The sequence below is a fragment of the Felis catus genome, chromosome B3 (assembly GCF_018350175.1).
Source record: "Felis catus isolate Fca126 chromosome B3, F.catus_Fca126_mat1.0, whole genome shotgun sequence".
Classification (NCBI taxonomy): Eukaryota; Metazoa; Chordata; class Mammalia; order Carnivora; family Felidae; genus Felis; species Felis catus.
The window spans coordinates 142,501,677-142,518,762 of NC_058373.1; the positions used below are offsets into that span (position 1 = coordinate 142,501,677).

Consider the following 17,086-nt stretch of genomic DNA (forward strand, 5'->3'; position numbering starts at 1 on the left):
CTCCTCAGCTTGGACCCAGTAAGGTGCCTCAGGCAGGACCTCCAGGTAGTTCTAGGAGTTTCAGGGAGAGGCCCCCTTGCCGCGCTGGTCCTCGCCCTCGCCCTCCCGCACAGCTTTGAACAGATGGTGTCTTCCTCCTCTCCGAGTTTTCTGAAGGTCGGTCTCACAGACCTCCCCTCCACCCTTCACCCACTACTTTGGGGAAAAGGCCTGATGGCCCTTGTGAGTCCCCTGCATGGGGTGCTGTCATGATCTGGGCCTCAGTTTCCCCATCAGTCAGGAAGGGGCTGAGCTTTGTGATGCGGTCTGTATGGAGCCCCCCTCCCCACCCTGCCCCCTAGCCAGGGTTTACCTGGGAAAAGCTCGGCTGAGGCCCCATGTGGTGAGTGTCAGCTCCCTCTTTTGGGGTCGGGGGGGGGTGCCAGCGGCCTGGAGACAACTCACTGCTCCTCACCTGCTGACTGCCGTCAGTGTCCTCAAGCTGCTTGGTTTAGATTGAGTTCAGGGGATCCTTCAGACACCTACCGAATACCTCCTGGGTGGCAAGGGGCCATGGGATTCAGGAGATGAGGCTTATCCCTGCCCTGAGCCCTGAGGAGGAGACAGACACTCTTGGGCACTTAGGATGTGGTGTGATGAGGGCTGCCGTGCAGGGGTGATGAAAGGCCCCCAGAAGGAGCTCATGCTTCTCCTTGGGAGGCTTGGTTGGCAGAAGGTTTTAAAGGATACATAGGAGGGGCGCCTGGGTGGCTCATTCGGTTAAGCGGCCGACTTCGGCTCGGGTCATGATCTCGCAGTCCGTGAGTTCAAGCCCCGCGTTGGGCTCTGTGCTGACAGCTCAGAGCCTGGAGCCTCCTTCAGATTCTGTGCCTCTCTCTCTCTCTGACCCTCCCCCATTCATGCTCTGTCTCTCTCTGTCTCAAAAATAAATAAACGTTAAAAAAAAATTAAAAAAAAATAAAGGATACATAGGAGCTTTCTAGACAGTAAAATCAACGTAGGGCATTTTAGGCATAAAGAATACGCAAAGGCATGAAAGGGCTTGACAGATGAGCGAATGGTAAGGAGTCGGTGTGGCTGAAGGTGTGTGAATGAGAGAGTATGAGAGAGAGAGAGAGCGAGCGCATGGCAGTGGAGGGGTAGGAGACAAGGTTAGCCTGTCAATGCAGGGCTTTCATCCTGGCCATTTCCTTTTTTCTCTCCTCTTCTCTCCTCTCCTCTTCTCTTCTCTTCTCTTCTCTTCTCTTCTCTTCTCTTCTCTTCTCTTCTCTTCTCTTCTCTTCTCTTCTCTTCTCTTCTTTCTTTTTAATGTTTTATTTATTTTTGAGAGAGACAGAGAGAGACAGAGAGAGAGCATGAGCGGGGAGGGGCAGAGAGAGAAGGAGACACAGAATCGGAAGCGGGCTCCAGGCTCCGAGCTGTCAGCACAGAGCCCGACGTGGGGCCGGAACTCACGAACCGTGAGATCACGACCTGAGCCAAAGTCAGGCACTCAACCGACTGAGCTACCCAGGTGCCCTAATCCTGGCCATTTTCAAGTCGTGGCCCAGACCTGAACACCCCAAGGGAGGCGCTAGAGACAGGGAGCCCTTCCCAGCCATGCAGATGCCTAGTCCTCCCGATGCTGCCTTCCAGGAAGGCTTGGAGCCTAGGCTGGCCCTCTGGGAGCTTGAGCCAGCTCATGAGTCATCCCTAAGTGTAACAGGGAAAGGTGTCCTCCCTCAGCGCATGCTTATTAAAGCACGCCATCTTTAAGCCTCATTAAGGCGTGTTAAATGCTAATGAATTTAGAGAGGGGCATCTTGGGGCCTCTGTTTCCTTGGAAACGTTTGAGAGCAGGTGCTTCATAATGAGCTGTACCTATTTTAAAAGTGAGCCATGAGGCCTGCTTTGATAGGCTGGATCTCAGATGCTGATGGGTAAGTGTGAACAAAGCCTGTGGAGGCCAGTGGAGACGCTTTGTGCTCTCTGAAATATCATTCTCTGGTGGTTTCTATAGAAACCACTGGCACCTAGGTAGGAGAATTGCCAAGCTCCAGAGTCTCATTACCCAACGCGTTGCCTCCAGCCTGGACAACTCAGCCCGGGCCTCTGAAGACCACTGGGGTCCTGTTAGCAGCGTGGGACAGGGTTGTGGAGAGAACAGGACAGAGGTGTGTGGCTGTAGCCGTAATTCAACTTTAATCGTGTCTGTTCCATACCTACCGCTTGATTTCAGCAGGTCCCCACTCTGCGTACTTCAGGCCTGGCTGGCTCTAATAAGCGCTACTTTTAGGGGAGCTCTCTCCTCCCCACAGAGCACTGCAAAAGGACCTTGTATTACTGAAACATTTAAATATGTACCAAAGTGGAGAGACTCTTGATGAATCTCCATGCAACCAGCACCCTGTTTCAATAATTATACATTTACAGCCAAGCTTTAATCTATAATCATACCCATTTTCCCAGCAGTCTCTTCCCTCCAGCTCTCACTGCTGGGTAATTTTGAAGCATATCCCAGAAACGCTATCATTTCATTTGTGCATACTTTTGTTTAAGAGGTAAAGACTTCAAAAGAAGTATTATAATAGCATTGTCCCCTCTAACAATTTAGCAGTAATCCCTTAATATAGGCAAATATCCAATCCATATTCAGATTTCCCTGATTGCCTCATAATTGTAAACATTTTGACACAGTCGCATTGTTTAAATCAGGATCTGAACGTTTGGTTGATAAAGCTCTCAAGTCTTGTTTAATGTAGGAGTTTCCTTTTCTGTTTTCCTTGTAACTTATTTACAGGGGAGGAAGTTGGTTGGTCGTCCCTTTTCCTGATTGCATCCCCTGTGGTGTCATTTATCACATTCCTCTGTTCCCTGTATGTCTCACAAACTGATGGTTACGGTTGCAGCGGTGCAACTTGCATGGTGATGTACACAGGGTAATCGAGGTGCTCCTGCTCTGCTTTTAGTCTAACTCAGTGGGGCTGGCGTAGGGCCAGAGAAGAGACATTTCTAACAAACTCCCAGGTCTATTAGATGGTACTGGTCCAGGGCTTGCTTTTTTTTTTTTTTTTTTTAAAGCAAGGATCTAGACAGAGACTTGATAACATTCAGGGATGTTTTCCTTTTTTTCAGGCATATTTGATCAGGGGCACTTGGATGGCTCAGTCAGTTAAGCATCCAACTCCGGCTCAGGTCATGATCTCGCGGTCTGTGAGTTTGAGCCCCAAGTGGGGCTCTGTGCAGACAGCTCGGAGCCTGGAGCCCGCTTCGGATTCTGTGTCTCCCTCTCTCTCTGTCCCTCCTCTGCTTGCACTCTGTCTCTGTCTGTCTCTCAAAAGTAAATAAACATTAAAAAAAGTCTTAAAAAAATTTGATCAGATTCAGTTAAATTTTTTTTGGCAAGAACAGTTCATAGGTAGTGGTGCCTACTTCCATCAGGAGGTACTTAATGTCTGGTTGAACCACTTTTAGTGACGCTGTGATTAGTCAGGGGGCTCAGGTGTTGTGGGCCTGGTGCCTCCATTAGTAAGTCCCATTAGCTTTTACCTGATGGTCCTAGTGGTTACTAACGGTCATTGCGTTGATGTTTGCATTCATTAGACGTTGCAAAATACTGGACTACTTCTCTAAGGAAAGCTTTACTCCTAAACTCAGTTACCCTGAGGACAGGAAAGGCAGGAGGAAGGCTGTCTTTTCCTTTATTTGTAAGTTTCCAAAATAATGAGTTTTCCATAGCATTCTGCAGAAGTATTAAATTACTTTCGTTTGTTGTGCTTTTTTTTTTTTAAGTGTCATTATGAACTCATGGATTTGTAACATATTTGGTATGTTTCAATCAGTTGTGTTTATCTTTCCAGTACTTGCCCTATATTTGGTGAGTGTATCTTTTCCCCCCCACTCCTTCCCCCTGACTCTTGTGTCTTTTTTTTTTCTAAATCAACTTTCCTGAAGTATCACTGACATATAATTAACTGCCATGCATTAGAGTGCACAATTCTATTAGTTTTGACGGATGTATACATCCATGGTGCCACCACCACAGTCAAGATATTGAATATTTCTGTCACCCGGAAGTTCTCTCCTGCCCCTTGGCAGTAAATCCCTCTCTGGACTTTATCCCCACTTTCTGTCACTAAAGAGCAATTTGCATCTTTCTGGATTTTTATATAAATGGAATCCTACAGCAGGAACTCTGTTGAGTCTGGCTTCTTTCAGTTAGCATGGCCATCCATATGGTTGTATGTGTTGGTAGTCCTTTTTATTGCCAAGTAGTATTCTCTCATATGGATTTATCCGTTTGTTTATCCGTTAACTGCTCGTGGACAGTTTGGGTTGTTTCTAGTTTGGGGCTATTAATAAACGAAGCTGCTGATAATCCTTGAACAAGTATTTGTGTGGATATATATCTTCATCTCTCTTGGTAAATAGTTTAACTGCTAAGTGGTGCGCTGTGTGGATGTGTAAACTTACAGTAAATTGGCAAACTGTTTGCTCTTAGCAGTGTAGGAGAGCTTCACTCGCTACCTTGTCAGTCGTTCCCATTTTCCGCATTGTAGTGAGCGTGCATGGCGTCTGGTTGTGGTTTTAACTTTACTTCCCTGATGACCAGTGATGTTGAGCATCTTTTCGTGGGTTTGAATATTGAAGATCTTCTTTTGTGAAGGGTCCGTTCAAATCATTCGCCCACTTAATGATGATGATGATGAAGGACAAGGAAAAGGAGTAGTAGTTTTAGGTCTTTGTACATTCTCGGATGATTTTCTCTCCTTCCATAGTTTTCTGTGTTCTAAGAAATTTTCGCCTACTCTAAGGTTGCAAAATTTCTCTCCTACTAACTCTAAAAGTTTCACACTTTCAGGGCACCTGGCTGGCTCAGTTGGTGGAGTGTGTGACTCTTGATCTCTGGGTCATGAGTTCGAGTCCCACGTTGGGTGTAGAGATTGCTTAAAAAATAAATGAAAATTTCACACTTTGCTTGTACTTTTAGGTCTGTGGTCCCTTTTAAGTTCATTGTTGTATGTGGTATGAGGTAACGTTTCTTCCGGTATTATTGTGATGTGGACTACGGTGTTTTAGCACAATTTGTTGAAAAGACACTCCTTTCCAATTAGACTGTTTTTGGACCTTTGACTGATAATCAGCTGGCCATGTAAGTTCGGCTATCTTTCTGGGTTCTCAGTTCTGCCCCACTGATTGCTGTGTCTGTCCTTTTACCAAGACCACATTCTCTTGCTTACTGTAGCTTTATAGCAGTGTTTGGATTTTGGAAGTGCAAGCCCTCCAACTTTTTCTTTTTCAGAATTGTTCTGGCCCTTCTAGGCTCTTTATATTCCCATTTCAATTTTGCAAGTTGCTCCAAAAAAAAAAAAAAAAAAAAAAAAAAAAGAAAGAAAAAGAAAAAGCCTGCTGGTATGTTGATTAGGATTGTGTCCCAATTTTTAGATCAGTTTTGGGAAAATTGACATCTTAACAATATTGAGTCCTCTGATCCATGAGCGTAGCGTCTCTCTGTTTATTTAGGTCTTCGTTATTTTCTCTGAGCCGTGTTCTGTAGTTTCCAGTGTTTAGATGTTGCACATACCGTATTAAATTTCTTCCTCAGTATTTCATAGTTTTGAATACTGTTGTGAATGGAATTTTACTCTAAATTTCATTTTTCAATTGTTTATTGCTCTTTTTTAATGTTTATTTTTGAGAAAGACCAAAAGTGTGAGTGGGGGAGGGGCAGAGAGGGGGACAGAGGATCTGAAGTGGGCTCCACACTGACAACAGCAAGCCCAATGTGGGGCTTGAACCCATGAACCTGTGAAATCATGACCTGAGCTGAAGTTGGATGCTCAACCCACTGAGCCACCCAGGCGCCCTCAATTGTTTATTGCTAACGTATAAAAATACTATTAACTTTCTTAACCTTATATCCTGTGAATTTACTGAATTCACATCTTACTCCTCATAGCTTCTTCATAGATTACTTAGAAATTTCCACATACATGATCACATTATCTGTGAGTAATACAGCTTTACAGTTTCCTTCCAGTGTGTATGCACTTCCTCCCTTTCTTCCTTTCCTTCCTTCCTTCCTTCCTTCCTTCCTTCCTTCCTTCCTTCCTTCCTTCCTTCCTTTCTTCCTTCCTCCTTTCCTCTTTCTTTCTTTCTTTATTCTCTCTGTCCTTCCCTCCCTCTCTCCCTTTTCTTTCTCTTTTCTTTCTCTCCCTCTCTCCCTCTCTTTTTCCTTTCCTTTCTTTTCTTTCTTTCTTTTCTTTCTTTCTTTCTTTCTTTCTTTCTTTCTTTCTTTCTTTCTTTCTTTCTTTCTTTCTTTCTTTCTTGTCTCTGTCCTTCCCTCCCTCTCTCCCTTTTCTTTCTTTCTTTCTTTCTTTCTTTCTTTCTTTCTTTCTTTCTTTCTTTCTTTCTTGTCTCTGTCCTTCCCTCCCTCTCTCCCTTTTCTTTCTTTCTTTCTTTCTTTCTTTCTTTCTTTCTTTCTTTCTTTCTTTCTTTCTTTCTTTCTTCTTTCTTTCTTTCTTTCTTTCTTTCTTTCTTTCTTTCTCTCTTTTCTTTCTTTCTCTCTCTTTCTTTCTCTTTCTCTTTCTCTCCTCTCCTCTCCTCTCCTCTCCTCTCCTCTCCTCTCCTCTCCTCTTCTCTTGTCTTCTTTCCTATACTGCAATTACTAGCACCGCCATTACAACGCTGAATAAAAGTGGTGAGAGTGATCATCCTCGTCTTGTTCTTAACCTTATGGGGAAAGCATAAGGTCCTTTTGCCATTAGGAATAATGTCAGAGGTTTGGGGTAGAGATCCTAAATCAGTTTAAATGAGTTACCTTCTTGGGGTGCCTGGGTGGCTTAGTCGCTTGGGCGTCCGACTTCAGCTCAGGTCACGATCTTGCGGTCCGCGAGTTCGAGCCCCGCGTCGGGCTCTGGGCTGATGGCTCAGAGCCTGGAGCTTGTTTCCGATTCTGTGTCTCCCTCTCTCTCTGCCCCTCCCCCGTTCATGCTCTGTCTCTCTCTGTCTCAAAAATAAATAAACGTTAAAAAAAAATAAATGAGTTACCTTCTAGTCTTAGTTTTCTGAAGGTTTTTATCGTGTAGTAATGTTGAACTTTGTCAAGTGATTTTGTCGTATCTGTATTTTTGCCTATATTCAATGTGGTGAATTACATTGACTTTTTAAAAATTGTTTTAAATCTTCATTTATTTTTGAGAGAGAGACAGAGTACGAGCAGGGGAGGAACAGAGAGAGAGGGAGACACTGAATCTGAAACAGGCTCCAGGCTCCGAGCTGTCAGCATAGAGCCCAACACGAGGCCCGAACCCACGAACCATGAGATCATGACCTGAGCTGAAGTCACACGCTTAACCAACTGAGCCATCCAGGGACCCCTGAATTACATTGCTTTTTAAAAGAAATGCATGAACCTGCATTTCTGGGATAAACCCTACTTGGTCATGATGGTTTGTTTTTTTTTTAAATATATGGTTAATTCTAGTTGCTAATAATTTGTTAAGGATTTTGTATCTATGTTCATGAGAATTACTGGCTTATACTATTTTCTTGTGTTGTCTGTCTTGTTTTGATGTGAGATTAATATTGGCCTCAAAAAAATGAGTGGAGAAATCTTCTGTCGTCATGTACTTCCTGAATGTCTATGTAGGAGTGGTGTTATTTCTTCCCTAATGTTTGATGGAATTCACCAGTGAAGACATCTGGACCCAGGGTTTTCTTTATTGGAAGATTTTGAATTACAGAAAAACATTAAATGTATATATAGGGCTATTCAGGTATTCTGTTTCTTCTTCAGTCACTTTTGTAACTTTTTTCTTTCAAGAAATTTGCCCATTTCATCTAAGTTATCAAATGTGCTGACCTCAAATTGATCTTAGCATTATTTCAACGTTTATTTATTTTTGGGACAGAGAGAGACAGAGCATGAACGGGGGAAGGGCAGAGAGAGAGGGAGACACAGAATTGGAAACAGGCTCCAGGCTCTGAGCCATCAGCCCAGAGCCTGACGCGGGGCTCGAACTCACGGACCGTGAGATCGTGACCTGGCTGAGGTCGGACGCTCAACCGACTGCGCCACCCAGGCGCCCCGATCTTAGCATTATTTCATTATTTCATTATTTATTTATTTATTTATTTAGTTTCATTTGTCTTTCTTTTTTCCTTTCTTTCTCTTTCTTTCTTTATCTCTGTCTCCTCTCCCTCTTTCTTTCCTTTTCTTTCTTTCTCTTTCTTTCTTTCTTTCTTTCATTGTTTTTCTTTCTTTCTTTCTTTCTCTTTCTTTCTCTTTCTTTCTTTCTTTCTTTCTTTCTTTCTTTCTTTCTCTTCCTTCCTTCCTTCTTCCCTCCCTCCCTCTTCCTTTTCTTTTCTTTTCTCTTTTCTTTTCTTTTCTTTTCTTTTCTTTTCTTTTCTTTTCTTTTCTTTTCTTTTCTTTTCTTTTCTTATTATTGTTTTTCTTTCCTGTCAATCTGGCTACCAATCTGGTACCATTAGTTCAGTTTCAAGAACTTTAACATTTCTTGCAGTACAGATTTCCTAGTGGTGAATTATTTCAGTTTTTGTTTATCAAAAAAGTCTTTATTTTGCCTTCAGTTTTTCCATGTGAGCCCTTTTTGAAAACGCCTTTTTGGAAGTATAATAGACATACACTTCAACTGCATATTTGAAGTATGCACCGTGATAAGTTTTGATATACGTATACATCCACAGAACCATCACTGTAGTCAAATGAAGTAACACATCCATCATCTTCAGACGTCTTTGTGCTCCTTTGTAATTTCTTTTCCTGTCCCTCCATTACGTATCTTTTGGCAACACTGGTCTGTTTTCTGTCCTTGGAAATTAGTTTCCACTTTCTAGAATTTTTGTGTAAATGTAGTCATACGGTGTGTACTCTTTTTTGTGTGGCTTTTTCCCCCATTCAGCATAATTATTTTGAGATTGATCCATGTTACTGTGTGTACAAACATTGGTTTATTCCATCCTATTGGTAAGTAGGACTCCACAGTAAGGACATACCACCGTTTATCTGTTTACTGTTGATGGATGTTGCGTTGCTTCCAGCTTTGGGTTGTTACAAATGAAGTTACGATGAACATTCACGTACATGCCTTTTTGTGAACACACGTCATCGTTTCTTTGCGGCGATGGACTACATCGTGTCCCCACCCCTTCACATGTTGAAGCCCTAACCCCTAATATGACTGTATAGGGCCTTTACAGAGATAATTAAGGTTAAATGAGGTCATAAAGGTCAGGCCCTAATCCAGTAGGACTGGTGTCCTTAAAAGAAAAGGAAGTGACATCAGAGCTTTCTCTGGGCTGCACAGAGTAAAGGCCACATGGGGACCCAGCAAGAAGTAAGAGTCTTCATTCCAAGGAGAGAGGCTTTGCCAGAAACCAACCGTGCTGACACCTTGCTCTTTGACCTCCAGCCTCCACAACTGTGAGATAACAGATGTCTGTTGTTTAAGCCACCCAGCTGCTGGGACTTTTTTATGGCAGCCTGAGCAGACTACGACATTGGATAAATATCTGGGGTTGGAACGACTGGGTCATATGCCGGTGTACGTTTACCTTTTAAAGAAACTTCCAGTTTTCCTCATGGTTGCCCTATTTTGCACTCCTGTGAACCTTGTGTGAAGGTCTCATTGCACTGCATCGTAGCCAACACTTGCTATGATCAACCTTTTAAACTTTAGCCATTCTGAAGTGAGTGTAGGGCATCCCACCGTGGTTTTGATTTGCATTTCCCAAACGACTAATGATGTTCAGCATCTTTTCATGAAGTTCTTTGCCATCTGTATACATAGATTTTTTTGGATGAAATGTCCAGATTTTTTGCCCATTTTTTGGAAGAGCAGATTTTAAAATTTTTGATAGTTTAATTTCTCAGTGTTTTTCTTTTCTGATCATGCTGCTGGTGTCCTAGCTAAGCAAACTTTACCTAATCTAAGGTCACAAAGATTTGCTTCTGCATTTACTTTTGGAGTTTGTGTGCTTTGGGGCTTTATATTAGTCTGTGGTCCATTTCATATATGTTTTTGTACATGGTACGAGGTATGGATGGAAATTCATTGTCTCGCATGTGGATATTCAGTATTCCTGCAACATTTGTTGAAAAAACAATACCCATGCCTTTATAACTGTGGAAAAATAGTTGACTAAATATGTGTAGATCTATTTTTGTAATGTCTCTTCTCTTCCGTTTCTTTCTTTGTCGATCCTTACACCACTACCCCATTGTTTTCTTATTTTAATCCTTCTCATTATTTTCATTGTAATCTAATGAGTTTTGAAATCAGGTAGTATAAGTCTTCCCATTTTTTTTTTCTTTTTCAAAGTTGTTTTGACAGGTCTAGGTTCTTTGCATTTACATTTCGATTTTACAATCACTTTGTCAATTTTCTACCAGAAAAAGGCCTGCTTGAACTTTGAACGATATTGTATTTGATCTACCGATCAATGTTGGAGGAGAGTTGAATTCTTAACAGTTTTGAGTCTTTCAGTCTATGAGCGTAGACTACTTCTCTGTTTATTTAAATCTAATTTAATTCTCTCACTAATGTCTTGTAGTTTTCACTGTATAGCTCTTCCACATTGTTATTAGATTTATCCCTAAGCATTTATATTTTTATGCTTTTGTAAGCAGTATTTTAAAATTCCAGTTTCTGGCCTGCCTGCATGGCTCAGTTGGTTAAGTGTCTGACTTTGGCTCAGGTCACGATCTCACAGTTCGTGAGTTTGAGCCCTACATTGAGCTCTCTGATGTCAGCACAGAGCCCGCTTTGGATCCTCTATCCCCCTCTCTCTGGCTCTTCCCTGCTCTCTCTCTCTCTCTCTCTCTCTCTCTCTCTCTCTCTCTTTCAAAATAAATAAACTTCAAAAAGTTAATAAAATTTCAGTTTCTGATTGTATGTTGTTAGTGTATAGAAATACACTGATACTTGTGTATTCACCTTGAATTCTGTAACCCTAAGTCACTTATTAGTTCTAGTTGCTTCTTTGTAGATATTGCCGTATTTTCTGCAAAGATGATCATGTCGTCAGTGAATAAAGGCAGCTTTAATTCTTCTTTTCCAATCTGGATGCCATTTCTTCCTCCCGCGCTCCCTGCCTTGCCTTTCCTTCCTTCCGGAAGGAAATTAAGCTTAAATTAAGCTTATTGTGTTGGCTTAAACCTCTAGATGGATGTTGACTAGAGGTGGTGGGGGTGGAAATCCTTGCCTTGTTCTCAGTATTAGAGGGGAAGCGTTCATTCTTGTTCACAGTTACATACGTTAGCCATGTGCTTTGTAGATGCCCCTATGAATTTGAGGACCTTCCCTTTTGTTCCTAGTTTGTTGAGAGTTGTTATTGTGAATGAGCATTGGATTTTGTCCGTTGCTCTTCTCACATCTGTTGAAAGGATAATATGTTGTTCTTATGTACTCGCTTAATATAGTGGATTTTCTCAATAGGGTTTTCAGATTTTAAAAATAACCTTGCATTCTTGGGATAAGTGCCTCTTGAGCATGGTATATTATCCCCTTTATATAATTTGGGATTCTGTCAGCTAAAGTGTGTTCAGGATTTTCACATCTGTGTTCAAAGGGATACTGATCTGTACTTTCCTGGTAATATCTTTGTCGTGTTTTGGTATCAGGGCAATGCTGGCCTCATAGAATGAATTGGGGACTGTCCTTTCTCCCCAGTTTCCTGGAAGAATTTGCTTAGAGTTGCTGTTTTTTCTTCTGTAACATTTGCTGGAATTGATAGTGAAGTCGTCTGAGACTGAAATTTTCTTTTGGGGAAGATTTAAACCTCAAATAAGATTTGTCTAATAAATATAGGGTTATTCCAAGTGTTCTTTTTCTCTGAGTGACCTTCGGTAGTTTGTGGCCTTCAAGAAGATTTTTCTAATTTTATCTAATTTTTTGGCATAAATTTTTTCATCATACTTATGTTATTATATATAATGTGCAGTGACGTTACCTCAGTTCTCTCATTCCTGATATTGGTAATTGTGTTTTTTCTCATTCCCTCTGATCAGCTATCTGGAGGCTTATTAATTTTGTTGACCTTTTCAAAGTACCAGATTTTTGTTTCGTTGATTTTTCTCTGTTTCTTTTTTCCTTTAAAAAAAAACAATGATTTCTTTTATCTTAATTACTTCCTACTGCTTAAACCTTGGCTTTAGTTTTATCTTCTTTTTCTAGTTTCTTAACGTGGAAGTTGAGACTTTTATTTTTTCTCTAACACAGATGTTCAGTGCTAAAGGAGTCCCCCCTTGTCCACGGGGGGTACGTTCCAAGACCCCCAGCAGATGCCTGAAACCACAGGTAGTACCGAACTCTGTATATAGTACATGCTGTATTTCCATGCCTATGATAAAGTTTCACTTATAAATTAGGCACAGTAATAGACGGACAACAATAACTACTAATAAAATAGAACAGTTATAACGATGTAATGTAACAGTAGAGTGAGTTACGTGAACGTGGTCCTTCTCAAAATATCTTCTCCTGTACCTAGCCTTTTTCTTGTGACAATGTGAGATGATAAAATGCCTGTGCCATGAGATGAAGCCAAGTGAGTGATGTGCACACGGTGTTGTGGGAAGAGGCCACTGCCGACCTTCTGACAGTTTGTCAGAAGGAGGATCGTTTGCCTCCAGAGCGTGGTTGACCACGGGTGGCTGAAACTCTGGAAAGAAAAACCTCCGGCAAGGGCGGGGGCGGTTGGGGGGGGGCTGTTAATTTCCCTCTGGGCTTTGCAGCCACATTAGATAACTGTTGCTGTATTATGTTTTCGTTTTTATTCAGTTAGAAATACTTGCTGATTACCTTTTTTATGTCTGCTTGGTCCGTGGATCACATAGGAGTGTGCTATTCAGATGCGACATACTTGGGAGTTTTCCAGGTATCTCTTATTGATTTTTCATTTAGCTCTGTTGTGGCACAGAACATACATCGTATGTTTGAATCCTTTTAAGTTTATTGAGACTTGTTTGACGTCCTAGAATGTGGTCTATCTTGGTAAATGTTCTGTGTGTAATTGAAAAGAATGTTTATTCTGCTGTTGTTGGGAGTAATGTTCTATACATCTCAATTAGACTGAGTTGGTAAATAGTGTTATTCAAGGCTTCTATATCCTTTCTGATATTTCTGTCCATTTGTTCCCTTAGTTAAGAGCAGCTGGTTGAAATTTGTGACTAGAGGAGTGAATTTGTCTTATTTCCCTTTTTTAAAAAAATTTTTTTCTTAATGTTTATTTTTGAGAGAGACAGAGCGTGAGTGGGGGAGGGGCAGAGAGAGAGAGACAAAATCCAGAGCAGCCTCTAGGCTCCGAGCTCCAAGCTCCGAGCTGTCAGCACAGAGCCTGACGTGGGGCTCAAACCCACGAACTGTGAGATCATGACCTGAGCCGAAGTCAGACGCTTAACTAACTGAGCCACCCAGTCGCCCTGTCTTAGTTCCCTTTTTAAGTGCTATTTGTTTTCCTTCATTTATTTTGAGGCTCTGTTATTAGGTGAATAACTGTTGAGGATTGTTACGTTTTCCTGATGAATTGACTTTTTAATCATTATGAAAAGACTCTCTTTATCCCTGGTAATATTCTTTATTCTGAAGTCTACTCTGTCATTAACCTAGGCTTTCCTGGTTTACTTTGATTACTGCTACATGATACATCTTTTTCCATGTTTTCTACTTTTAACCTATGTGTGTCTTTATATTTCAAATGTGTTTCTTGGGGTGCCTGGGTGGCTCAGTAGGTTGAGTGTCCGACTTCGGCTCAGGTCATGATTTCACGGTTCATGGGTTCGAGCCCCGCGTGGGGTTCTGGGCTGACAGCTGGGAGCCTGGAGCCTGCTTCCGATTCTGTGTCTCCCTTTCTCTCTGCCGCTCCCCCACTCATGCTCTGTCTCTCTCTACCTCTCAAAGAAACATAATAAAAAAAATATTTTTTTTAATTTTTTTTTTCAACGTTTATTTATTTTTGGGACAGAGAGAGACAGAGCATGAACGGGGGAGGGGCAGAGAGAGAGGGAGACACAGAATCGGAAACAGGCTCCAGGCTCTGAGCCATCAGCCCAGAGCCCGACGTGAGGCTCGAACTCACGGACCGCGAGATCGTGACCTGGTTGAAGTCGGACGCTTAACCGACTGCGCCACCCAGGCGCCCCAATAAAAAAAATTTTCAAATGTGTTTCTTATAGGCAGCACTTTGGTTGGATCTTGATGTTTTAGTTTACTTCTGTATAATAATCTTTTCCTTCGAACTGGTATATTTATCCTATTTTAATTAAATGCGATCATTGGTATGGTTGGATTTAAATTTGCCGTCTTGCCATTGTTTTTCTTTGTTACATCTATTCTCTTTTCTTCTTTTTTTGTTTTTGTTTTAACCCCCCCTTTTCCCTTGGATTAATTTAGTGTTAATTTCATCTTATGTGTTTTGTTGCCTTTTTATTTAAAAAAATTTATTTTATTTTACTTTTTGAGAGAGAGAGAGAGAGAGAGAGGGAGAGAGAGAATCCCAAGCAGGCTCCATGCTGTCAGCACAAAGCCGGATGCAGGGCTTGAACTCACAAACCATGAGATCATGACCTGAGCCGAAATCAAGAGTCAGACACCTAACTGACCGAGTCACCCAGGCGCTGCTGTTTTTTTTGGCTTTTTTAGTCTTTGGATTTGTGTCGTGGTTTATTTTTAGTGGTTGCTTAGAGTTTATAGTCTACATCTTTGTCTTATCAGCCTGTGGTCAAGTATTGAATCTCTTTTTATATTGTAGAAGCATTTCACAATATGCAGATTTCCAGTTTGTCCCTTCTTAATCTTTGTGCTATTGTTGGCAGACATTTTCTTTGTACATAAATTACGGTCCCCACAACACACTGTTATTATTTTTGTTGGAAACAGCAAATTATTTTGAAAATACTTGAATAATGGAAAAGTATGTCCTATTTCCCCCACATAGTTATTATTGCCATTGCTTTTCAATCTTTTATGTTGATTCCAGTCAGTGGAATTTTCTTCTTGCCTTAAGGACTTGCAATTTTTGTTTTCAACGGTCACGCATATTCCAAGGAACTTAATTGGAGAAAAATGGTGTTTTGTATTTACCCAATCATATGCCGTTTCTTCCTTCATCCCTGGAGTTCTGACTTTTCCTCTGCTATTATTACTCTTTAGCCTAAAAACTGCCTTTAGCATTTGTTGTACATAGAGCAGGTCTGCTGACGACAGATCGACTTGGTTTTTCTTCCCCTGGGAAGGTCTCCATCCCACCTTCATTTCTGAGGATATTTCTGTGTCTATAACAGCCTGGGCCGACACTCCTTGTCAGTGCTTTCATTGCGCCCACGGTCTTCTGGCCTCCATAGTTTCTGACCAGAAGTCTGTCAGAACAGACACAGACTGCTGTCCCTGTGATGCTTCATTTTTCTCCCCTGGGGGTTTCAAGGTTTGTCCTTTGAACTTTGCAGCAGTTTGACTGTGATGTGTGGGGCTTGACTTTCCTTGATTTCATCTCCTTTGTGGCTTGTGGAGCCTCTTGACTCTAAGTTTATGCCTTTTACCAAATTTGGGCACTCTCAGTCAACAAGTATATATATTTTCTCTGTTCTGCTGTCTTTCCCCTCTCCTTTAGGGACTCCCATGACAAAAATACTTAGGCTTTGATAGGTCCCTAAGGGTATATACATTTTTTCTTCGGATCGTATCATTTCTGTTGATCTGTCTTCGAGTTCACGGAGTCTTTCTCACTCCCGTTTTGTTATGGAGCTTATTCTTTGTTGTTTTTTTCCAGTTCTAAAATTTCCATTTAAAACAATATGTAGTTTCTATTCTCTGTTGCCACCATCTATCCATTCATTTCAAGAGTGTTTGTGTTTATGTCATTGAGGATTATTGTAATAGCCGTTAATTATATCTGATGATTCCAACATCTAGGTCACTTCAGGGCCGATGTCGATCATTTCTCTTTTGTCATGCTTACTGTTTACATTTTCCTGGTTCTTTATATGTCAAGTAATTTTGGAATATATCCCGCACATTTTCAATATTAGAAGATCCTGGACCCTATTACAGGCCTATGAGAATAGCAATTTGTCTTAACAGGCAACCCAGCCTGTTAGACTCAGTTTGCAGGTTCCTTCTCCCTTTTGTCGGGCGGTGGTTCTATTTTCTTTGCAGTATTCAAACTCTTTGTGATGCGGGGCCACTAAGGGGTTGGTTTCAGACTTGGGCAGTGGGTATATGGTATTCTGCTTCCCAGAGCTTCGGCTGTGCTTCTGTGATTGGACTCCATGAATGTATTGCTTAGGGATTGTCCCGGGGTGCGTGTCAGTTCACACGAAGAACTAGAGGATTCTCAGCTCTGTCCTCTTGGAATTTCTCCCACGCGACGTGGCTTCCTGGGTCCTCCTTTCCTGGTCCTTCTGCCCAGAGAAATGACTTTGTCTCAGACTTAGTCTTCTGTCTTGTCACAGTATCTGTAACGGGGATCCCTTTCAAGACGAAGTACCCAGAGAAAATAGAGGAAAAAAGAAATGTGGATCTTCCTTACCGTTTTCATAATAAAGGCCCTTTTCCCCAGCTCTTCTATTCAGATGCTTGCTCTCTAGGTTTTAGGTACTTGAACCGCACCCCCAGTGCACGGCAGAACTGCTGTTGGGCTGGCATTGGGTCAGCGCAGGAGAGCAAACAGACACATTGGAAAATGTCCCCCGTATTCTCTGGCTTACCAGGGCCCATTTTCTTGTTCCTTTGACCAGAACGACAGATTAATATTGGAATTTTTGCTGTTTGTGCCCACCATCTAGTTACGTTTTTTTCAGTAAGTCCACTAGTCAAAGTCAGGAGTGAAGAGACCGCAAACGAGCCACCCCCATCCCTACGCCCCACAAACCTAGGACCTTATTGATTTCCCTCCCCAGCCCACTTGCTGTTACTTACTCTTGAAAGCCTTCAGGTAGTTGCATCTTGAATTTTGTCCGGAGCTTTTAGTTATAATTGGCGGGCGAGAGTAACAGGCCATGGTGGGCTTACTCCGTTTTGGGTTAAAACTAGATTTCATCTTTAAATCCGGTCTGTTTTTCTCACTGGTATATTTTGAATGATTTCAG

At 41.8% G+C, this 17,086-nt stretch overlaps 1 protein-coding gene across 11 annotated transcripts in view; it reads left to right on the plus strand.

The window, feature by feature from the left end:
* The window catches only part of WDR25 (WD repeat domain 25), a 140,877-nt gene that overhangs the window by 113,431 nt on the left and 10,360 nt on the right, over positions 1-17,086 (plus strand). For 10 of the 11 annotated variants that reach the window (XM_045060515.1, XM_045060518.1, XM_045060520.1 and 7 more), the window contains one exon: positions 12,222-12,299. The exons of the other annotated variant lie outside the window; for it this stretch is intronic. In XM_045060515.1, coding sequence (XP_044916450.1) covers positions 12,222-12,299 — 78 coding nt within the window. The remainder of the gene's footprint in view (positions 1-12,221; positions 12,300-17,086) is intronic. 11 annotated transcript variants of the gene reach the window in all.